General features: G+C 55.7%; 7 protein-coding genes across 7 annotated transcripts; 4 read left to right on the top strand and 3 right to left on the bottom strand.

The window, feature by feature from the left end:
- Nucleotides 1-650: 650 nt before the first annotated feature.
- B0H18DRAFT_1120807 (uncharacterized protein) lies at nt 651-1,316 on the top strand (the record flags this gene model as incomplete). Its single annotated transcript, XM_048034212.1, has 1 exon — nt 651-1,316. The coding sequence occupies one exon, from the start codon at nt 651-653 to the stop codon at nt 1,314-1,316; it is 666 nt and encodes a 221-aa protein (XP_047891497.1).
- Nucleotides 1,317-1,612: 296 nt separating this feature from the next.
- B0H18DRAFT_879217 (uncharacterized protein) lies at nt 1,613-2,299 on the bottom strand (the record flags this gene model as incomplete). Its single annotated transcript, XM_048040678.1, has 2 exons — nt 1,613-2,106; nt 2,158-2,299. Coding segments are annotated over 2 exons (636 nt in total), but the record flags the coding sequence as incomplete, so codon positions are not given.
- A 1,155-nt stretch (nt 2,300-3,454) lies between these two features.
- Nucleotides 3,455-6,019, bottom strand: B0H18DRAFT_1085837 (cytochrome P450; the record flags this gene model as incomplete). Its single annotated transcript, XM_048031966.1, has 6 exons — nt 3,455-3,551; nt 3,610-3,690; nt 3,744-4,633; nt 4,699-5,190; nt 5,246-5,311; nt 5,591-6,019. The coding sequence occupies 6 exons, from the start codon at nt 6,017-6,019 to the stop codon at nt 3,455-3,457; spliced, it is 2,055 nt and encodes a 684-aa protein (XP_047891499.1).
- Nucleotides 6,020-8,291: 2,272 nt separating this feature from the next.
- Nucleotides 8,292-10,248, bottom strand: B0H18DRAFT_1017184 (uncharacterized protein). Its single transcript, XM_048029307.1, has 4 exons — nt 10,085-10,248; nt 9,630-10,022; nt 9,191-9,284; nt 8,292-9,132 (listed from the first exon to the last, which is right to left on the bottom strand). The coding sequence occupies exons 1-4, from the start codon at nt 10,168-10,170 to the stop codon at nt 8,710-8,712; spliced, it is 996 nt and encodes a 331-aa protein (XP_047891500.1). The 5' UTR covers nt 10,171-10,248; the 3' UTR covers nt 8,292-8,709.
- A 218-nt stretch (nt 10,249-10,466) lies between these two features.
- B0H18DRAFT_1017192 (amp dependent CoA ligase) lies at nt 10,467-13,370 on the top strand. Its single transcript, XM_048029308.1, has 18 exons — nt 10,467-10,673; nt 10,736-10,790; nt 10,840-10,881; nt 10,938-10,956; nt 11,008-11,037; nt 11,086-11,401; nt 11,451-11,571; nt 11,624-11,638; nt 11,694-11,740; nt 11,792-11,871; nt 11,927-11,960; nt 12,013-12,142; nt 12,209-12,410; nt 12,473-12,496; nt 12,550-12,619; nt 12,678-12,705; nt 12,772-12,959; nt 13,031-13,370. The coding sequence occupies exons 1-18, from the start codon at nt 10,509-10,511 to the stop codon at nt 13,205-13,207; spliced, it is 1,743 nt and encodes a 580-aa protein (XP_047891501.1). The 5' UTR covers nt 10,467-10,508; the 3' UTR covers nt 13,208-13,370.
- A 176-nt stretch (nt 13,371-13,546) lies between these two features.
- Nucleotides 13,547-17,386, top strand: B0H18DRAFT_1017200 (uncharacterized protein). Its single transcript, XM_048029309.1, has 6 exons — nt 13,547-14,842; nt 14,900-16,467; nt 16,522-16,588; nt 16,639-16,783; nt 16,838-16,972; nt 17,027-17,386. The coding sequence occupies exons 1-6, from the start codon at nt 13,659-13,661 to the stop codon at nt 17,060-17,062; spliced, it is 3,135 nt and encodes a 1,044-aa protein (XP_047891502.1). The 5' UTR covers nt 13,547-13,658; the 3' UTR covers nt 17,063-17,386.
- A 127-nt stretch (nt 17,387-17,513) lies between these two features.
- Nucleotides 17,514-20,146, top strand: B0H18DRAFT_1017209 (serine carboxypeptidase). Its single transcript, XM_048029310.1, has 13 exons — nt 17,514-17,866; nt 17,928-18,076; nt 18,134-18,264; nt 18,326-18,436; nt 18,490-18,589; nt 18,651-18,741; nt 18,789-18,813; nt 18,870-18,987; nt 19,039-19,069; nt 19,123-19,164; nt 19,213-19,432; nt 19,492-19,650; nt 19,704-20,146. Exons 1-13 carry the CDS (start codon nt 17,559-17,561, stop codon nt 19,770-19,772), a joined length of 1,554 nt encoding a protein of 517 aa, XP_047891503.1. The 5' UTR covers nt 17,514-17,558; the 3' UTR covers nt 19,773-20,146.
- Nucleotides 20,147-20,227: the final 81 nt, after the last annotated feature.

Genomic DNA, 20,227 nt, shown 5'->3' on the forward strand with positions numbered 1-20,227 from the left:
TGTTAGGGTGATACACACCTTCATGTTGGCAATCAACGAAGAGAGCCTGTGTGCTACTTGGGCAGGGGCCCGCAGTGTATATCATATACAGGGTACGTGGAGGCTTGTTGTCGGCCTCATTGGCAGGGCTACATTGATAATCCCTGCCTGCCAGGCAATCGGACACACCAGGCACAACTACAGTAACGTATGCAGCTTCATCGTATATATCGAATGCTGGATCATCGAGTGGCATATCTACGAGCAGCAGCGATACCACTTCTTCCCTCAGGCTTTCCCCAACAACCACTGTAAATTCCACTACTGGTACCCAACCATCCTTTGCCCTACCAAGTGCGGAGTCCGTCACTACTCAGCCACCCGCTTCCTCCACAGTCGCAGAGTCCGTCATCACTCAAGCACCCCCTGCCTTCACAAGTGCAGAGTCCGTCACTACTCAGCCATCGCCTCCCTCAAAAGCCAATGTGGACTCTGTCAGAACTACGACACCATCCCTGCCCTCATCAGCAGTCACGAATTTCCCTTCACATAGCAGTCTACCTTCATCCTACCGGACCTCCATGATGCCGACAACTACTTATACCACTGCCAGAATATCAGTGCCAGTGGCGTCAGGGAATACGCCGACACACGCTCGAAGGTCATCCTCGATGATCATCGGGACCGCCGTTGGCGGCAGCGCTGCTGCAGCCCTTGTTCTGCTCCTCTTCATCTTGTGCCGTCGGTATGGTGGGCGCACTCAAAGCCCAAGAGCGTTTGTTGATTCTGCAGACCACGGAGTGGGCTGCAGACAAGTCGAACCGGTACCTGTCGTGCAGGCCGATACCAGTGTCGACCCGTCACCCACTCGCAAGCCACGGATGTCTTTGAAGACCGCACCACATGGCGACCCTCCCGTCGACACGGAGCAGCCGCATACCACAGCACCACAGTCTCTGCAGCCTCCTGGCGGGGGTTTGACACCTCGAGCTGACAGCATTGTGACCTTGGAGCCACAAATCACCGTTGGCGAGGACGTACATCTCGTCACAGAGCGGGACACCCTGGCTCGTCAGATACGGGACGGCGAGCAGCACGTCGCGGAACTCCGGGCCTTACAACCATCGGCGGAAGGGCACGAAGACGTGGTCCCGCCTGCTGATGGTCCAGAGCTCATTCCACTAGTTGGCAGCGCCGCCTTATCGTCGGGTGGCAACACGATGATCAGGCAATTAGAGACATTGCAAATGGAAGTTGCAAGGCTGAGAGTGCGAATGATGGAGGCGGAGAACAATGGTGCGGAGGAGCCACCGCCGGCGTATGAAGAGGACGGGTAAGGGGCGATAGGCATGGCAGGTTTCGAGTGCTTCTGGTGTCCTCTCCACGACCTCTCCACGACGGACGTCGAATTGTGCTTGCGTACATACCAGCATGCATCGGGGGTAGCGGGGGCGATACCGAGAACGCAGTGTGCATACACTCACCTTGTCGCATTTCAAATTGTATAAGTTATGCTATCACAGCAGGGACTGGGCGCGCGATGCGGACAGCGATCCTTGCCTGCAAGGCAGGTCTGCCTGTCACTGGAATTGAAGTCTAGCATTGACCCGATGTGCCGACCAAAAGAACAGAATCACGGCGACACGGCTTCTCCGTGCCCACTGTCCTGCCGCCACTTGCTGAGCCAGCTATGGTCGCCCTCCTCCTTGCCCAGCGCCTGCTCCACGTTAGCCAAACTCCGCGCGAGCCAGCCCTTCTCCTTCGCGTCGACCTTCACCCAGCCCCTGCCGTCCTGCGGGAGCTCCATCTCCTTCGGGTCTGTGTTCGTCAAAAGCTCCTTGAGCTGTGGGACCATCTGGCGCGCGACCGTGAGCGACTGGGAGGTGCGGTGCTTGAGGCACGCGGCGGTGAACATCGCGCAGGAGATGAGGTCAGACGAGATGGGCGGGAGCTTGTATACGCCGAAGAGCGCGGCAAGGGTGATGGTGTCCTTCAGCGGGTACTCGTCGTGGAGGGCGTGAAGAAGCCGCCTGGCAGCGCGGGGCGAGGCGAGGTCAAAGCCGTATTTTGAGTGGTCGGCGAAGACGTTGAGAGCGAGGTCGGGGCACTTCAGTTCCTCACAGCGGCCTACGCTAAGGCGTCAGCATTACTTCAGGGATGATTGATTTGGCTACTCACGAGCGAATAGCTCTGCGTTCTGTATGTTGAAGGAACGCCTCGGCTTCGAGTCCCTCCATTTCGGGAACAGCTGCACCACCGCCTCCATCTGCTCCCTCGTCGTCGCAAGCCCAAACAGATGCTGCCATGCTGAGTTGCGGACTGGAGGCAACACCTCTTTCGGGTTACGGCCTACCCTCAATGTCACGAATTTGAGCAATGCTTTGAAACGTTTCCGCCGTTCCTCGGGGTCCAGCTTGCGCGAGGGCGTGACGGCGTCGAGCGGAACGCCGGGCGTTGTGACCACCTCCTCCACCGCATCCTTGCTGCTCGCAAACAGGTCCCCAGAGGACTCGCCTTCTGAGAAATCACCGAAAAGGTCGCCCTGTTCCGGTAGATGTGCCTTTTGCTTCTTGAAGGCTGGTGTTTGCCCGGCCGGTCAGTCGGTGGCACGGTACATGTGATCTATCACGTACCTATGGGAGTCTGGTGAATCTCCCGCCTCATGCATGCTCTACGAGCAAACGCGTGTGCGAGACTGGGTCGGCATCCTTGCTTGAGGTGGATGAGAATGCTCGCCATCTGCGCAGAGAGTGCGATCTAGTCATCTACTTCTACGCTCGACTTGGTGGCAGAGGAGCGTCTGCGCCCCGCCACCGCAGCCAAAGCGTCGCAAACAACGACTTCGAGTACGCTGTGAATTTTCGCGCGTCCTTCGAGCGTCCTCCTTGTCTCTCGACCGCCGACCATCTTCCACTCTACTTGCTTCGTTTTTTCTTTCAAAACTCTTCATAGCCAGACTCAAGTACGAACACCCGTTCGGGTTTATGTCGTCGTCGCGCCCGAGGCTCAAGGCATAGTGAACAGCTGAAGACCTAGTCTGTTGGAATTCGTGAGTCTTGTTTCCATATTTCTTCTGTGATGAGCTTTATGCTGTGCACCAGTCGGAGTTCACGACGACAATCTCCCAGTTCCTCTTTTTACGCTTGAGGAACCTGAATACGCACCCCTTCGCTGTTGATGCAGATCAACGATATGCTAATGTGCCTTCCTCTCCAGGTGTCTCTACGGTTGTTCAGAGATTGATCCTCATCACTTCTACGTGTACGACTAGTATAAACCTGAAAGTACAGTATCTGTGTATACCTCCTTGAGGTTCTTGCAATGCATAGCTTCGTCTGTCGCCTAACTGAGTTCATGTGCATGGCGAGTCCGTCCTGTCTGGTGGTAGTACCACGAGGGATGGCTGCATTATGCAGTCTTAAAGTTACAATTCCTGCTAAAATGCCCATGCAGGCTACAGCGATGGATATCTATATTACACTATGTGTTCTGATACAATGCGTCGTCGAATATTCAACGGCATCTGGTTTCCCATGTGTGGTTCTGACTTGACCGCTGGACGAGTGACGACGCTGCAAACCAACACCTCTCAATACTGCATTATAATCGAGATAAAATAGGACCACGTACTTGACCTTCTTCTCGATCTCCACCGTCGGGTCAATGGAGAAGTCTACGTCGTGCAACAGGACATACAAGAAGATCTTAATCCTGTCAACTCCCATGAGTTCCGTATGCGAGGAGGACAAGGCGGATGGACTCACTCGTTGATGGCAAAGCGGAATCCAATGCATGCCCGGTTCCCATTAACAGGGTTCCCGTTCCCGAACGTCAGCATGTTGCCCCACAGCCCCGGCGCGCCCGCCTTCTTCTGCCCTCTCCCAGGCTTCCCCTCTCGCCTCACCTTCTCGTCCTCGCCCTCGTCCTCGTCGTCGGACCGATCCTCCCCCTTCTCGCCAGCAAGGAGCCACCGCTCCGGCCGGAACACCTCCGCGTCCTCGCCCCACACCTCCCTGCTCTTGTTCATCGCCTGGATCGAGACCGTGATCATGTCGCCCTTCCGCATGCGAATCGCATCGCACGTGCGCCCATGGCGGTCGAAAAATGGCCGCGAGACAGGCACGACGTCGTCGACGCCCACAACGCGCATCGTCGACGTAACAGGCGCGTGCAGCCGGAGCGACTCGCGCACGACCGCGTCGAGGTACGGCTGGTCCAGGATCGCCGCGATCGTGTCTGCGGGAGGCGGGGACCCCGATACGAGGGACCCGACGGGCAGGGGGATCACAGCCAGCTCGCGCCGGAGCCGGGCCTGGACGTTCGGTGCGCGCGCGAGGGCGTAGAGCGTCCACGTCAGCGCGGAGGAGGACGTCTCGTGCCCCGCAGAGAGGAACGTTGAGATCTGGCAGAGCGTCTCCTCCAGGGAGAGCCGCTGCGATGGGACGGAGGAGAGGTTCGAGCGGATGAGGACGCTCAGCAGGTCTCGCCCGTCCGTCGTGTGCTCGGTCGCTGGCTGCTGCTTGAGGTGCGCGTCCGCACCGCGGAGAGTGGCGGCTTGCTCTTTGGTCGCCTCTGCGTGCCGCTGTTCGATCAGAGACAGCCCGATGCGGCGCATCGTCTCGCGTGCTTCGCGCTGGGCTGCACTTTCCCTGCTCTGTAGACAGGACAGGTAGACATAGTCAGCTCAAACGCAGTGGAGTAGCGGGAGGCTTCACTGACAAATCTCCGTAATCCGGGGAACCACGCCTGGAGCACCGTGATGACCCTGAATTTGCGCGCTGCGCTAAATATGACACCGAACGCACGGGCAAGCTCGTTCTCGGTCTCGCCCCCCTTCTCTTCGCCCCTCCTTGCCGCGGATGTCAGGGAATTGAACTCGTAACCAAAGCCAGCCTCGCCGATGACATCGAGAGTTGCACGGGCAAGCCACGCAAGCACATCCACTCGCGTGGGCCCGTCATCGGATGTCGAGACGGCTGCGCTATCCGGCTGAGCTGTGGAAGCACTTCTGTTCTGCCTGCGAGCAGTGGTCTTCCCAGGAACGAAAGACGAGAATGGATTCGGAAGGGCTGACGTGGTCGTCGCGAAGGCGCGAGCACGCAAGTCGTCCTTGGCAGCCCGGCCCGGCTGCGGCGGTGCGACATAGAAGGGGTCTGAAGGAGCAGCCCGGCTTTGTGAACAAGAGGCTATATCAAGCCAGATGTCGCGAAGCTAGGGCACCGAGTCCGTTATTATGGTCAGGACGAGGACGGTGCAAGATGCATACCTCCACGGCCTTCACCCAGAATATGGGGCTGAGCGATTTGATGTGCGCCGACGTGAATGCTGGGCTCTGTCGTCAAAAATGAGTGTCTCGCTGCCAAGATATATCAAGACCGAAGACCATAAGATGTACTCCGCGCAGAAACTGTGTATTACAAAATATCTGCCCCGTTTCCACAACTGGGCAGTCGTGGCGTGTACGGGGCACGTGATCGTGAATTCGATCGAGTGCTGGCAGATGTACCTGCACATCGCGATGCAGTGTTTTGACGGTGGCAGGTGTCACTTACCAGTATCCTGCGCTACAATTGTACGAGGTATATTTTCGCGGGTTAGCGATAGTCCGTACCCAGAATGTGCAAGGCGGTCGCACCTGTCTCCGATGATCTTCACCCTCGACGGTGAGCAGCCCGTGTTCGCCCGCCGCCATGTTGGACAGGTTATCCCGCACGAAGTCGGGCTTTGGATAGTCGTAGCCGCGCCCCAGAATGTGGGCGACAGCGACCGGGTCCGTAGTCATGAGCCGAACGCCGCCCATGAAGCCGCGGTAGACAAAGGTGCTGCCGTGCTGCTCCTGCCAACGGGCGATGAGGTTAGTGTTCTCCTGGTCGTGCATCTCCCGAAGGTTTCCCATGAAGAATGACGGGGACGCTGGGCCTCGGAGGTGGCGCAACGGTGAGAGGACCTGCCGGAGCAAGAGTAGCAGAAAGGTGGACAGCACATAGAGTACGAGTGCGGCACCGAGGAGGACGCATGCTAGGAGGAGGCCATAGAGCATCGCAGGGGTGACTGGGACGGCGCTGGGAGAGGGAAAGGCTGATGGACCTGGGGGCTTGGCGAAGGAGGCCGGCTGCACACGTTCTCATGGGCTGGCAGTGTTTATACTTTTGAGGATCCCCGAACAGGCGCAGTGATATAACGAGTAGGGCGCCCAAGACCAGTTGGGGCCAGGAACAGATGCGGAATAGATAGGACAGGGAAGTCGAAGAGATATGCCAGCAGAGAGACACCGCCAGCTGCTCGCAGAGCAGATGGTCGCGGATGACAGACTGAGACAGGGTCAATGTCTCTCCACCAGCACTCAGCAGCCGTGGGAAGATCCTCTCCTGCCGCATCGGGCTCGGCTACGTCGGGCACCATCGCGTGGCATGCGCGCTCCGAGCTGCCCGGCCCATCAGCCGGAATCCCCGTATCTTCTCCTGGGATCTTGATCAGATTTGCTTCGACATTCCCAGATCTATGATGCCCTTCATTGACCATGGTCTCTTACAGCCCGCTCCTCTCCGCCCGGTCACACAGAGCGACTACGGTAATTCTAAATACTCCAGGGCAACGAAACCCCCAGAAAACTGTACTCCGAGAACAGGCAGTCCACGACCGGCACCTGTCCTTGAACTTCGCTTGGACCGCAGCGCGGCAAACCGGGGAACGAGCTCAAACCCTCGGCGGCGTGCGATTTCATTTCGACGACCTCAATCGATGATCACGATGTGGCATCCTCCACGACTGCCTCGACAAAAGCCCACGGGTGGATCGTGGGTGGAATCCTGTAACGATGAGATTTAGTAACAGCTACGTACTTGCCAGTGAGGCAGAAGCATATGAGGTATCTACCTTACTCCGTTGACCAACGCGCCTTTCTACGCCGCTTGATTCACCAAAGGTAGGGCACTGACTTCTTCAGCTGGAGCGCCAACTCGGAGAGAACACCGCTGTTGAGTCCACCGGCCCATCGTCACGGTGGTGAGATGGAATGCCTGGTTCGTTGCGCTTCATACGGACGTTGCACCGCATAGAACCGATGCAAGCTCGTTTCACCGATGACCACCAGCATCGGACTTCAATCAGTATACCCGAGTTGACCGAGGGAAGCGCAGCGGTGGACTCGGACGTGGATGTCATCTGCTCTATCATGTAGATGACTGGAGTTCCGGTGCTCGGTACCGGTACCAAACCGGGACACTCAAGTTTCCTCAGCAATACAAGTTGCGTGAATACTTCTGCGACAGGCTGAGCGCCGAGCTCTGCGAACTTGAAATAAGGAACGCAAGCAGGCTGCCCTCCCTCGATGAACGTCGACCAACGGATGCAGAAATAGCCAACCTTATGAGCCTGTCCCGGCTGCCAGAATATGATCCGCAGGAGCAGCACACGCAGCGCCACGGAGATTTTCACGCGATCGTTGAACGAATCACTAAGGGCGACGCCCATGCCGGGGATCTCGGTCATATCATCAACTCCATCCACAATCTTGCCGTTGCATGATTGCTAAATTGAAAGGCGTCAGCAAGGTGTTGCTCAAGGCTCTCGCTGACGTGGCTTCAATTGAAAATACAAGACCACCCTTGCCGCCAAGTGCCGCAGACCGGCAACACTGTTAGTACTAGCAGCGGCATCACAGGCAAATAGAATCCACAAAAACCGCTTGCGCTCGCGCAGTGGCTGGGCTACCCAAGGAAGCCCAAGCATGTCATAACGTCCGGAACGTGCGTGCTCGGCCTTGTATCCAGTTTTGAGACTCGATGGATCTGACCGGCGAGCAACCCTCGTGCATAGATCTGATCATACACACGTCATCCAGGCAGAGGTGCAGGGAAGCTTGCCCACCTACGAACGGATATATTAGCCCGAGACGCACGGACGACCCGAGGGATTGGCCACGAACCATTCTGCGCCCTCGACGAGGACGTCGTTCGCATCGCATACTGTCGGCACACCGCTGAAGAGTTGCAAGGAAAACATACTTCCCTGTGGTGGGCTGCCGGGAGCGCTCGACAGCTACAACTTGCGAAGGAGCCGGATCAAGGCCTGGGTGGTGTGGATAATTACTGCCTTAGGTTTTATTGTGGGGCGACGAAAAGGCAGGGATGGGTACCTGAGTGCATAGAAGGCCGATCAGCGAGGTCGTTGACGAGCCACAAGTGGAAATGGAGGTACTTGTTTCGACGGAGTATCTGCAGAACATGGGCATGGATAATCAGTCGTCGGCGGTCATTGTTCTGCGTTCATATCAACGATGCGCGGTAGGCGGTGTTGCATTTGTCCTGGGCTTCTCGGCGATGTAGATCATCTAGGAACGAAAGATAGCGCAGCTGCACAGCGTGTCTCGAGTGTCTCGTAATTCCAGAGGCGAAGTAACGGGATTACACAATGCTGAAAGGCATGGAACAGGTAGGGTAGCCCAGTAGAAATCGTCTTAGCTTCGATGACGAAACATAGATCCACAGCCGACCGCTGGGCTCAGCCGAAGGCGAGTAAGTTAATTGGATAGACAGTTGGGCAGGCGAGAAGATAAAACGTTGACATGCCGCCGGGCAGGTACATGGTGAGATCCCCCGGTCAATCGGCAGTCAGATCCTCGCGTCCCTCTGCGGCCGCCCCGTTCCGGTTATTGACATCGGCCAAGCAAGCGCACAGACGGCTTCACGGCAGTGGATCCTCTGAAGCCTGCACTGGTCATGATGTTTCCTACTCTCCGGACAAGGTCCATTTGAAGACGTCCTTTCCGATCTTGACATGGACCTCGCGAGCATCGAACGTCCCCACATGCCGCGCCCGCAACATCTCGCCGAACTCGTCGTTCAGGGAATGTACCAACGATGGTGGGAAGCGAGGAATAGTTGGGAATATGTTGGGGCTCGATTCTGCTGCGGTCTTTCCGCTGTTAGACTCAGGATGCGTCGGATCCGTTGACATGGATGCAGAAAGTGGCCCGGGAGATGGTGTCGCCGCTGCAGACGGAGATGTTGAATTTTCCGTGGTTGTGGCAGAAGGGTAGGTGCCATGCAATAGGGCCCAAGCGAAGGAGGCGTGAAAGCGGGGCTCAGTATAGAATTCTTTCTGTTTGAGGGACCGTAGCGCGGGGATGAGACCATCCGACAAAATTTTCAGCTGATCCGATCGAATTCATCAGACATCGACAAGTAAGAGAGGTCAGGGAGACACGCACTTGGTCATGACCCGCGCCAATCTCGACCGCGAGGAACGTGCGGGTCCGCTCATCATTCGTGAGCTCTGAGAAGGACGCAAGCGATGCGGGAAAGCTAAAGAAAGGTGCAGAGCAGTGAGCACAGTTGCATGGTCTGATACCGAAAGACAGACAATGGAAATATCTGCGCGGGCCAATATGGGCGTGAAATATCATTGCACAGATTTCTGATGTCAGACGTCCCCATATTCATTCTGTGGTACTGTGGGTGCTATGAGGATCATCATCGCTCAACGTCGGATCGCCCGTTACACCCTCTACCAGCCTGTCAGAGAATATGGGCAACGAGATAACATATGTGCGACTGTACGCTAACCAACTTCGCACATCCGCCAGCTGCATGACTGTATGTCTGTGACAGGGAAACTTGTCTAGCATAGAGGCTGTCGAACATACGTACGCTAGGTGCGACTTCGCGATCGCTTTGACCGCACGCTTCAAGTCTTCGCGCTGATACGCTCGGAGGTACACCGGTCGTGTGAGCGATATGTGAAGCTCGACATCCAGAACATGATCGTCTTCATGATCCACCGAATGCGGTTGAATGTTGCCCGTTTGCGGCAACTCTGGTAGACCTATTGAATGCAAAGACGGCACCGCTCTCTTTGCAGATGCAAAGGCCTTCGACAGTAGCTTGTGAAGTGGGGACCTTCGTTCCACGATCAAAGGGAGGTAGACATACGCTGCGTATTGGCCTTCAACGTGAGGAGAGGTACGGACCCTGCCCTGGTGGAGCGCCGGGTCGTCAATGGGGACCCCCGGCCGCAAGGATTCAGGCAGACTCGGCAGCTTTCTAAACAGACTGATCTCAGCGCAAATACAACAACAGAGGCAGATCAAGCGCGTGTGCCTCACCTTCTCTTTGCTGGCGGCGGGGAGCTTTCTGACGCTTCTCCCTCGTCCGAGCTTCCGTATTGAGTAAGTTCGCCGAGTCGCTGCATGGTTATGCCACTTCACACGGATGTGGCACACCTCTGACAACAAATACGAGTCGTCAGTAGCGCAGCAGTACGTTGGAGGCGAACGCAACAACTTGAACTCGGAGTGCGCAAGCCTGACTCGGAATCTTGATCGATCTCGTGACCGTGTCTGCGACGCGTCCGCCGTCCCGGTCCCGTCTGCTGCGCGGGCGCCTCGCTGAGGGTCACCTTGCGCACCCACGGTGGTCAGCTGCCGCATTCGACATCCCGAAGGTCATCTGCATCGAAATAGTACATGATGCCTTGTACGTCTCCTCCTTGCCCTCATCTTTGACAGCGCATTCATCGACTGCGCAGGAATGAGCGAAATTCTGGCCCCGGGTGGGCCTCTGCCTGCAATCCCGGATGACTTGACGCTCGTGCAGTTCATGCTCGACTATCGGCATCCTGCGCGGCCCTCTGTTGCTCCGCCGAATGCCTGGTTGATTGAGGATGCGACGGGAAAGAGAGTCACTGTGGACGAGGTATGGTCGAGCCACCGTAATCAGCTACCTGCGAGAGCTCAACGTGCACTGCACCTTGACAGGTACGCGATCGCGTACAGGCACTGGCCAACGCCTTTAAGCTCCGATGGGACATTGGTGCGCTCGAACGATACTTGTCTCGGGCTCTGCTCAACTGAGCTTGCAGAGGATAATGACGTGATCTGCATATTCAGCCCGAATCACATTGGTATGGCTACAGATGCTACAGTGTGTTCGATGGTTGCTGAATAGCAATACCCCTAGACTATCCAATAGCCATATGGTATGACCTCCATATGCTTGCTCATGGTAGACATTGATCGACGTCTCGCAGGGCGGCGCATCGATTAGGAGCCACACTAACGTGAGTGCCTTGCTGTACTCGTAGTACCGGTGAATGACCGCCCAATAGCACGTCAAACCCCACTTTCACCGTGGAAGAGCTGAAGTACCAACTCACCATGACCAAGGCTAAAGCGATCATTGTGCACCCCTCAAACCTGCTTGTTGCCCTGGAGGCTGCCCGTGCGGTAGGCATACCCGCTGAGCGCATCGTCCTCTTCGATGTATCCGGCATCGCGATCGGCTCGCAGTGGACGATCAACGAGTTCATCGGTGAAGGGGTGACTAAGCCGCTGAGCTTCGTGGAATGTCGGTTGAAGCCAGGCGAAGCGAGGACGAAGTTGGCATTCTTGAGCTTGTCGAGTGGGACGACGGGGAAGCCCAAGGTAAGTTTGGTTCTGAGGAACATATCGTCGAGCGCTTATGTATCCGTAGGCCGTCTGCATACCTCACATTTCTCCAATAGCAAATGTGATCATGATGGCGCATTCCGCCAATCTGCAGACGGCGCCTCTGGAGAGAAGGTCATATAGGCCTGGAGACGTTGGGATGGCTTGTACGTGATGTCAATTCAGTCTGCCTTCATGTATGATTGATGATTTGTGCAGTATTGCCTTTCTACCGTGAGTTACACCTCCTTGAGTCGCGCTCACCAGCTAACGTGGAGTACGTCTGTAGATATATACGGTCTGGTGGTTGTGATGCACTTTGCAATCTTCTACGGGGTATGATCAGACTCCTCTCCCCTAGCGCGGCAATCTAAGGATTGCTCGCAGATGTCGCTGGTCGTGATACCCATATTCAATCTCGTCGACATGCTGAAGAGTATAGAGCGCCATAGGATCAACTACATCCCGTAGGCTTAGCATCACCATCTCCACTGCCACCGGCTCACTATTCATAATAATCAGGGTAGTACCGCCAATCGTAGTCCTTCTATGCAAGGTAAGTCTCGCTGAAACATTCAGGACATGTGACCAACATATTTCCCGTCCAGCATCCGGACGTCTTGAAGTACGATTTGAGCTCCCTCCGTGCCATGAAGAGTGGCGCTGCCCCGCTCTCCGCGGAGGTCGTCAAGCAACTCAGCGAACGCCTGCCTAAGATGAGCATCGGTCAGTCTTATGGTACGCAAAACTTGAAATACCCTCCCCGGTACTCTCGCTGGAATAAGGCTTATGTGCTGCCCTTAGGGATGACCGAGTCTTGCACTACGATCACCTTCCCGCAGCTTGATATGCACATCGGTACCCCCGGAAGCGCTGGCAGGCTCCTTCCTGGCGTGCGCGCAAAGGTGATTGATCCTGATGGCAAGCTCCTGGGCTACGGTCAGACGGGACAGTTGGTGGTTTGGAGTCCGGCAAATGCTCTAAGATACTTAAACAACGACCAGGCGTGAGTGTAAATGTCATGAATGGTACGATGTGCTCCGATTGACACTGATATGCTGCCACTAGCACAAAGGAGACGTTTGTAGACGGGTGAGCAGGATTGACAGGGGGATTACGTATACCGATGCTGAGAGGCCGCATAGCTGGATTTACACGGGCGACGAAGTCATTATCAACGAGCAGAAGGATATGTTCGTCGTCGACCGGATCAAGGTATGTGTCGTGTCTTGCCGCGGCTGTACATGCTCACCTGACTGCATCTACTCAATAGGAACTGTTGAAAGTCCGAGGTTTCCAAGGTCCGTCGTCTTTTCTCAACATTTCGCGCTGTTCTCACTCGTGGGCCTTCCGTTACAAACATACAGTCGCACCCGCAGAGCTCGAAGGTCATCTGCTCGGCCATCCCGATGTCACCGATGTCTGCGTCATCGGTCTCCCAGACGAGTACAGCGGAGAAGTGCCCCTGGCCTTTATTGTTCCCACAACTGCTGCCGTTGCACGCATGAAGAAGGATGCCAAGGAAGAAGCACGGATCAAGTTGTCTATCATGAAGGTGGGTTCCGCATGCCTTCAACGGTTTCCTCAAGTAGCCTATGTAGACTAAATGCCGTCCTCACTGTGTAGCACGTCGCCGACGCGAAAGTAAGCTACAAGCAGCTCGCTGGCGGTGTCGAGTTCATCGATGCCATACCGAAGAATCCGAGCGGGAAGCTGCTCCGTCGGTTCTTGCGTGAGCGAGCGAAGGAGATGCAGGCGGCTGGCAAGCTTTCACGACCTATCAGCTCGAAGGCCAGGTTGTAGACTTGCTGCGTGAGGCTAGGATGGTTTAGAAATGCTACTTACGAGAAGTAGATATGATACTGTAATGTTGCTACTCAGCCGAGTCAGTCTGCTTAGCTACATGAGCTTGTACCATGCCGCCCGACTTGGACACGAATCCTATTTTGATTTCCGACGTTCCCTGCGGATTTCGGTACTGCTTAGCCTTGTCTTAGCCCACGTAGGCCCTGCGTAGGCCCATGTGTATTGCTATTGTCAAAAATGACAACAGCCCATAAGAGGAAAGTCACCGTCAGAAACGTAATCGTCCGTCATTGTCATGTGAGGGCCATGTAACGCCCGCTCTCGCGGTGGCGGCGCCAGCACCCCTTCATTATCGACGACGACGACGACCACTTCACTTTCCAACGCTGCGCTATTTTACGACCCAGGAGTCTGAACCTCCCTAGTCCCTCCTTACTCTCCTCACCCAATGGGTCAGTCTGTCTCAAGACATCGTCCGTCGCGCTCGCCTCCACCTGCCCGCGAAGATAACACGCCTCCCGAGCCTGGCAGTAGCAGGCCGTCACCAGCAGGCTCACGAACCGTATCTTCCACCAGCAAACGCTCTCGTAGATCTTCTCTTCGGCGCAGCCTCCTGGGGCTGGTCCCGCGTTCAGACTCGTCGACATCCGCACGCAGCAACACACCGCCGTCGAGTGCCGGGGGCAGTCAATCTCCCAAGAAACGATGGCGCTCATCGTTCGCAAGACGCAGCTCAAAGGCGCCTATACCCCCGCAGCTAGCAGAGTTGCGGCAGGAGGAGGTCCAAACAGAGGCTACAGTGGAGGTTGGTGGCAGTCAGGCTGAGGAGCTGAGCATGCCCGGTACGCATACCCACCCACCGATTCCTGACATCGTCATATCGGGCGAGCCTCCACCAGAGGCAGAGGCCGTCATTGCGCCCAAAGAGCACCAAGAAGTCGATGCCGATGTGAGAGAGTGGTTGGGCGAGCAGCAGGAGGAAGACACCTCGCGCGAGCCCGTCGCGCGTCCCGCTAGCGACAGCGCACCAGAGCCTACGCCTGCACTGGCTGCAGAACCAGAGACCCGCGTGGACGACGATGTAACTCCCGCGATTACGAACCCGCCTCCCGTGTCGACCGAGACAAATCCGGACTCATTGCCAGAAGCCGAGGCGCCCCTGCAGCCGCCGCGCCAATTCCCGCCGCCTGGCACGTTAGTAGTCGTGCAAGGCGTTGTCAACACCACCGATGTCCCCTCTGCGGATAGCACAGCTTCGTCATCTCGGCGACCATCACGTTCGACGACACCCCGTCCGCCGGCTGGTCTACAGGCTTCAGCAGGGCAACGACAGGCGGAATCTGCATCCTTGTCTACGGTTCGCGATGGCGAACGGTACGGTGGCAGGAACAGACTGTCCTCCTTCATCAATCGCTCGAGACCATCGTCAGGTTCTCGGGCGGTGGAACCCGCATCGTCAAATCGCAACTCAGCTGTCTCTTCGGATCTATCGTCGAGTGTCACCAGCCATGATATTGTCTCTGCGGAGGAATCATCGATCGCAGACGACCTAGATTCTGAGCAAGACGACAATGACATGCGTCCCAGGCCGTTATCCCAGGGCAGCATCGATGTACTTGGAACACTACTCAGGTATGCCGGCAAGATAATACATTTTGGGAGTACCATTGTTGATATTTTATAATATAGCGTCGCGGCAGCCGCCACCGCCGCTTCCTTATTTTCTCCGGGCTTCGCTTTTCCTGGACCACACAACAGTAGCAGTAATCCGGACGGAGCACGGCCAATGTCGCCCACGCCAACAGCGGGCCTAGGGAACTTAGCGGGTTTGGGTTCTCTTGCCGGATTAGGGGTGGACCCATCTGGTACCAGTGCGGGCCAGGGCCAGGATGCTTCACAACCTCGGGACGGCCGCGATCGTATCCGGAACGTCTGGGAAAGTGTGCGAGATCGCCTAGGACTCCACCCTCGCGGTCAGTCTGACGGTACCAACCCAACTGAAGGTGACAACCCGAACGAGATCCGTATGCGCCCCGGCGACATGTTTGCGGAGATGGCGCGCGCACTCAATATCGGGCTAGGTCTCGGCGATGGGGGTGTTCCTGGATCACGCCAATCGGACGCAAATGCTGGAGGGGATGAATCGCCTGCGACAGGTGAAGGGGCTGGTGCTACAGATGGCTCCGCTAGCGATCGCGCTGAGCGACCCCCGCCGCCAGAAGACAGCTTTGAGCGTTTCTTGCTTAACCTTCAGGCGGATCTTCGAGTAGCGTTGTCTGACGATAGCGCTGGTCAGAGGGAGTCAAGAAGGGAGAGAACCAGCGTAGTCTCTACTGCTGCTTCCACATCAGCCCTCTCCGAGGACCACCAGCCTGTCGCTGGCCCTTCCAACCTTCGCCGGTCGACTGATTCCGCTCAGATGGCTGATGCAGAAACCCAAGCCACCGAGAGTCGTGGTGAAGACGATGCGGACCTTCCGCCACTCCAAGATGTGTCCGATTCCGACTCTGACGATGACGATGAGGGCGATGACGACGAGGACGAGGACGCTTCGCACGACAGTCACGCAGATCATCTGGAGGCACCCCGCTCACCGCGGACACCAACGCCAATACCTACTGGCGCGTTTCCCTTCGGACCTGACACCCGGCAAGCAGGTGAGGGTGAGCGGAGACCACCAGGCGTCAACCTATGGCGGTTATACCGTTTTGCGCCTATTCCAGCTTCTCATACAGTTGTACATGCGGCCAGCACGAGTACGACCACTACAAGCCCCTCTGCAGACGCCCAGGCCGCTCCTTCGCCTGAGGCACCTACCACAGCCGACGAGCCCGAAGCTGCCTCCGCAGCTGAGACGGCACCCACTGCTGCAGAGAACGCAGAGGGCGACGCGGCTCCGTCAACACTACCTGCGACAGATCCGAACGCGAACGTGGTGGTGCCTGTCATTGTGGTTGGCCTTCAGTCCGTCGACATGAACCGCAATAACGATACCGCACATGCACACGGCGACGCTGACGCTGCCCAGGCCCACGACGACGCACTCTCGTCGGAGAGTGATTCGCGTTCGTCAGGCGAGTGGCGGGATTCATCTACTCCCGGGGCAGGTGCTGGCCAGTCGCAACCGCGTGGGAGGACGTGGCAGTCTCGTGCGGCCAGTGCACTCAGGGGCTTGAGGCCTGGACGCCGTTCGTCGAGGAATCGACAGAACAGGGACACGACGGGTGCGAGGACATTCTTGATTTATGTCATCGGAGGTGCGCATCCTCCGTTTACACCCAACACCCCCGCTGACTGTCCTACCTGTGTAGGTTATTACCCGCCAAATCACCACATGGTCACTGGCTCAGACAGCCTCGACTCCTATGAGGCGTTGTGGTACGTTTTGAGTGTCGTGGAATGGGCGAATCGCTAACCGTTTGTTACAGGGAACTTGCCGAGCTGTTGGGCCAGGTGAAGCCCCCGGTCGCAACACGGGAAGACATCGACAACTCCGGCCTGCAGATCATCAAGTCCTCAGAGCTGTCACGCTATGAAGAGGAAGGCCGCGTTGCACACAATTGTGTTGAGCGGGTGAGTAATGCTCGATACGAACCTACGCTCATTGGTTGCTGATATTCCCGTCAGTGTCTCATCTGCCTCGAGGACTATGATCCGGAAGAAGATCTACGTCTCATGACTTGCAAACATGCCTACCACAAGGAGTGTGTTGATAAATGGCTGCAAGTTGGCCGGAACAATTGCCCTGCTTGTCGGACTAAGGTTCGTCGTACTGCGTACCGTCTTGATGAGCGGTCTATTGACACGCACCGACAGGGTGTCTCCACTTCCGGCGATTCCCCATCCTCATAGTTGTCTCGTCAGACGTCGAGGTGCATTTGTATCATAAAAGCAGCACATACTCATCGTCTCTCCTTCTCATTCCCAATGGACTATCTCTCAGAGGCCCCCGGTTCCGCATTCATTCGTCCGCCCCCGTCTGTAGTTTCGCGTCGATATCTGCTCTCATATGTAGCATCGTTCACCCTCCCTGCTCCGTTCGACTGTTCCCGATCCGTCTTGCTGCTGACTGGCGTTGTCAAGTATAATATGCACGATTCCGAGATGGCATATACAGTTCGATTCTGCGTCAATACAAGTTACTGTACGTTATTATGTGATTGATTTCCTGCGCAAGGCAGATTTTTCGAGTGTTAGATGCGTATACCACAAGAATGTCGACAAGAACATGAACAGACCATGAGTATTGCGGCCGTGGGACAGAGGTAAGTATGGGCGTCTTTGTCCCAGTCCTACTTGCTTGACTTCAACAACGTTCACATAAGTACTTGAATCGGGTTTGCTAGACATGGCTCCTTGTCGGGCCTTATGGTCGTTCATTAGCTATGCTAGTCTAGTACTGGCAACGCAAGGACCATTCTCTGCGCCGCCCAGTACATTATCGCGATCAACAGTGGTGCCGGGTCGGGATCCTTGGTCTCTCCGAGTCCTCGATGCTGGCGCCTCGGCCCGGGACAGATACGATGCGGGTCTCTTCACGCCACACGAAGACTTGGACACCCTTTCTGCTACTGAATATACGGTTCTTCACCACCCAGCCTTTCCTAATCACAGTGTAAGGATCAAGAAATCCGACTTCTGCGATGGCTCTGTCGGGTGAGGAGACGATTGATCTTGGTTCCACACTACGACGAGTACTGATGTGACTATGATCTAGTGCATACACCGGATACATTGACATTCAGGCTCGACATCTGTTCTTCTATTTCTTTGAGAGCAGGGATGATCCAGACCAGGACGACGTGATCTTTTGGACAAACGGAGGACCAGGATGTTCCTCCTCAACGGGATTGTTCATGGAACTCGGTACCTAAAGCGGGACTTCATGACAATTTCCTGACGCTCATGACAATGATATCTCAGGACCTTGTAGGGTTACGAACCCAGAGAAGACGACATACAATCCTTACTCTTGGAATGAGAAGGCCAACATCTTCTTCATAGATCAACCCGTGGGCGTTGGATTCTCATACGCAGAGTTCGGCGAGACAGTTGTGCGTGTACGCCACACGTCGACGATAACCTCGCTGATGACATTAGTCACTCGAATGGTAGGGTAACACGCCGGACGCTGCCAAAGATATTGCCGCGTTCGTGGTCATTTTCTTCGAGCACTTTAGCAAGTTCAAAGGAAGAGCATTCCACATGGCCGGTGAATCGTACGGGGTAATGCTGCGCAAGTCCCTCAACGAAGGAATCGACTCACATTCACCCTGCAGGGTCGATACATCCCCCTTTTTGCCTCGGAAATCTATGATCAGAATGCTAAGCTGGAAGCCGCTGGCATGACGCCTGTAAACCTCACGTCCGTAATGATAGGCAAGTAAACTCCTGCTACCACGATCTTGTTATTGAAGCGGTTATTAAGTATATCCCGTAGGCAATGGTTGCACTGACTGGTCGGGCATGACAGCCTCGTACTTTGATATGCAGTGCAGGCCCATGTCCCAACCACCAATCATGGATATCAAGTAAGTGTATATTTACAGGCACGAATAACTCCCTTCACCTTCTCCAGTTCCTGTGTTCGGATGAAGCAGGCTGTATGTGTCCGTCTCAGCTCACTTACGCTCAATCTGCTGATGTGATTGTCTCGCAGCTTCCACGCTGTCAGCAGATGGTGAAGGAATCGTGTTTGGATAGCTTTGACAGCATCAATTGCGGGGCGGCCAACAACTTCTGCAACGCAGAGCTGTATGAACCATTTTTCGCGACCGGTCGGTCATTATCATAGGCAGGGTGTGATTATCGACTGACGAAACCTCCAGGATACAATCCATACGACATAAGCAAGCTTTGGTATGTTGGCTGCGTTGTTAACCGATAGGTAAATTATGAAATCGTCTATGTAGCGACGGGACCATGGAAGACACTCTATGTTACCCTGTCACGAAGTACGCCGCGCTTCCTTGACCTGTTCGTGAGCTTACGGACATGTACAGAGCTATCAGCCAATACTTGGATAAGCCTGACATCCGATCGCTACTTGGTGTAGATCCGGCTGTCAGCGCCAACTTCTCCGGCTGCAACGACGACGTCGCCGATGCCTTCGACGCGTCCCTAGACTATCTCTTCCCCACAGAGTTGTACTTATCCGCACTCTTGGAAAGAGACATCCGTGTCCTCATATACGTCGGGGCGAATGACTGGATGTGTAATTGGGTCCGTGGAACCGTTCCTCACGTTGCGCGATCACTGACTGGTTGAATGGAATGATACAGGTAGGGAACGATCGCATGACACTTGCGCTGGATTGGACCGGGAAGGAGCAGTTCTCCTCGCAGCCATTGACTCCGTGGAAAGTGGACGGCAAAGTCGCGGGCTTGACGAGGAGCGCAGGGCCGCTGACGTTCGTGACGATTGACGGCGCCGGGCACATGGTACGGTACTCTGTTTCAATCACGGGGTCATGTTCTGAATTATGAGACATCAGGTCCCGTATGACAAACCTTTGCAATCACTGGAGTTGACCAGGCGATGGCTTGCTGGTCAGTTTCCATAGCTTCGTCGAGCAAGCGGGTACTACGGACATCTCTCCGTATGAGCTGGTCGAACGACGGCATCTCAGGACTTGTTATTCGGTCCGAAGGGCTTCGTGGCAAGTGAGCAGCTTACGGAAGTTCCTACTCCGAGTCGGATGAGACTTTGCTATATTGCTAAGTACCTGTTCTTGAAACTTATTCGCAGAAGTGTCTGTCCCGGCTGCGTCATATGCTGTCTGTAAGCATGATGCATGGTCAGAGGTCCGTTCAGCGCCCTGCCAGTAGGCAGCAGTAGGCCCCCTTACATTGGAGCTGCTGCGACCTTCACCCCATTCACGTCACAATAGCAACTCGAAGTCACAGGAGGATACTTGCAATCATTTGTTTTCTGATCGGGTCCGCCCTCAGTGGCATTCGAACAAGAAGACAAATAAACAAGTCCTTCGAATTACGACCGTCACTTCGATGGCTGAAG

Source organism: Fomitopsis serialis (genome assembly GCF_022376445.1).
Source record: "Fomitopsis serialis strain Sig1Antser10 chromosome Unknown B0H18scaffold_52, whole genome shotgun sequence".
NCBI classification, from domain to species: Eukaryota; Fungi; Basidiomycota; class Agaricomycetes; order Polyporales; family Fomitopsidaceae; genus Fomitopsis; species Fomitopsis serialis.

Coding starts and splice junctions, on each gene's coding strand:
- B0H18DRAFT_1017184 (XM_048029307.1), bottom strand. CDS start 10,170: ATGCAGCGACTCGGCGAACTTACTCAATACGGAAGCTCGGACGAGGGA. Junction 9,285..9,629: donor ATCGCGAAGTCGCACCTAGC/GTACGTATGTTC, acceptor ACCTTTCTTTAG/CTTTCCCGCATCGCTTGCGT. Junction 9,133..9,190: donor TTGGCGCGGGTCATGACCAA/GTGCGTGTCTCC, acceptor CGATCGGATCAG/CTGAAAATTTTGTCGGATGG.
- B0H18DRAFT_1017192 (XM_048029308.1), top strand. CDS start 10,509: ATGAGCGAAATTCTGGCCCCGGGTGGGCCTCTGCCTGCAATCCCGGAT. Junction 12,411..12,472: donor TACTTAAACAACGACCAGGC/GTGAGTGTAAAT, acceptor TGCTGCCACTAG/CACAAAGGAGACGTTTGTAG. Junction 12,620..12,677: donor TCGTCGTCGACCGGATCAAG/GTATGTGTCGTG, acceptor TCTACTCAATAG/GAACTGTTGAAAGTCCGAGG.
- B0H18DRAFT_1017200 (XM_048029309.1), top strand. CDS start 13,659: ATGGGTCAGTCTGTCTCAAGACATCGTCCGTCGCGCTCGCCTCCACCT. Junction 16,784..16,837: donor CACACAATTGTGTTGAGCGG/GTGAGTAATGCT, acceptor TATTCCCGTCAG/TGTCTCATCTGCCTCGAGGA. Junction 16,973..17,026: donor GCCCTGCTTGTCGGACTAAG/GTTCGTCGTACT, acceptor ACGCACCGACAG/GGTGTCTCCACTTCCGGCGA.
- B0H18DRAFT_1017209 (XM_048029310.1), top strand. CDS start 17,559: ATGGCTCCTTGTCGGGCCTTATGGTCGTTCATTAGCTATGCTAGTCTA. Junction 18,265..18,325: donor CAGAGTTCGGCGAGACAGTT/GTGCGTGTACGC, acceptor CTCGAATGGTAG/GGTAACACGCCGGACGCTGC. Junction 18,590..18,650: donor CCTCACGTCCGTAATGATAG/GCAAGTAAACTC, acceptor TATATCCCGTAG/GCAATGGTTGCACTGACTGG.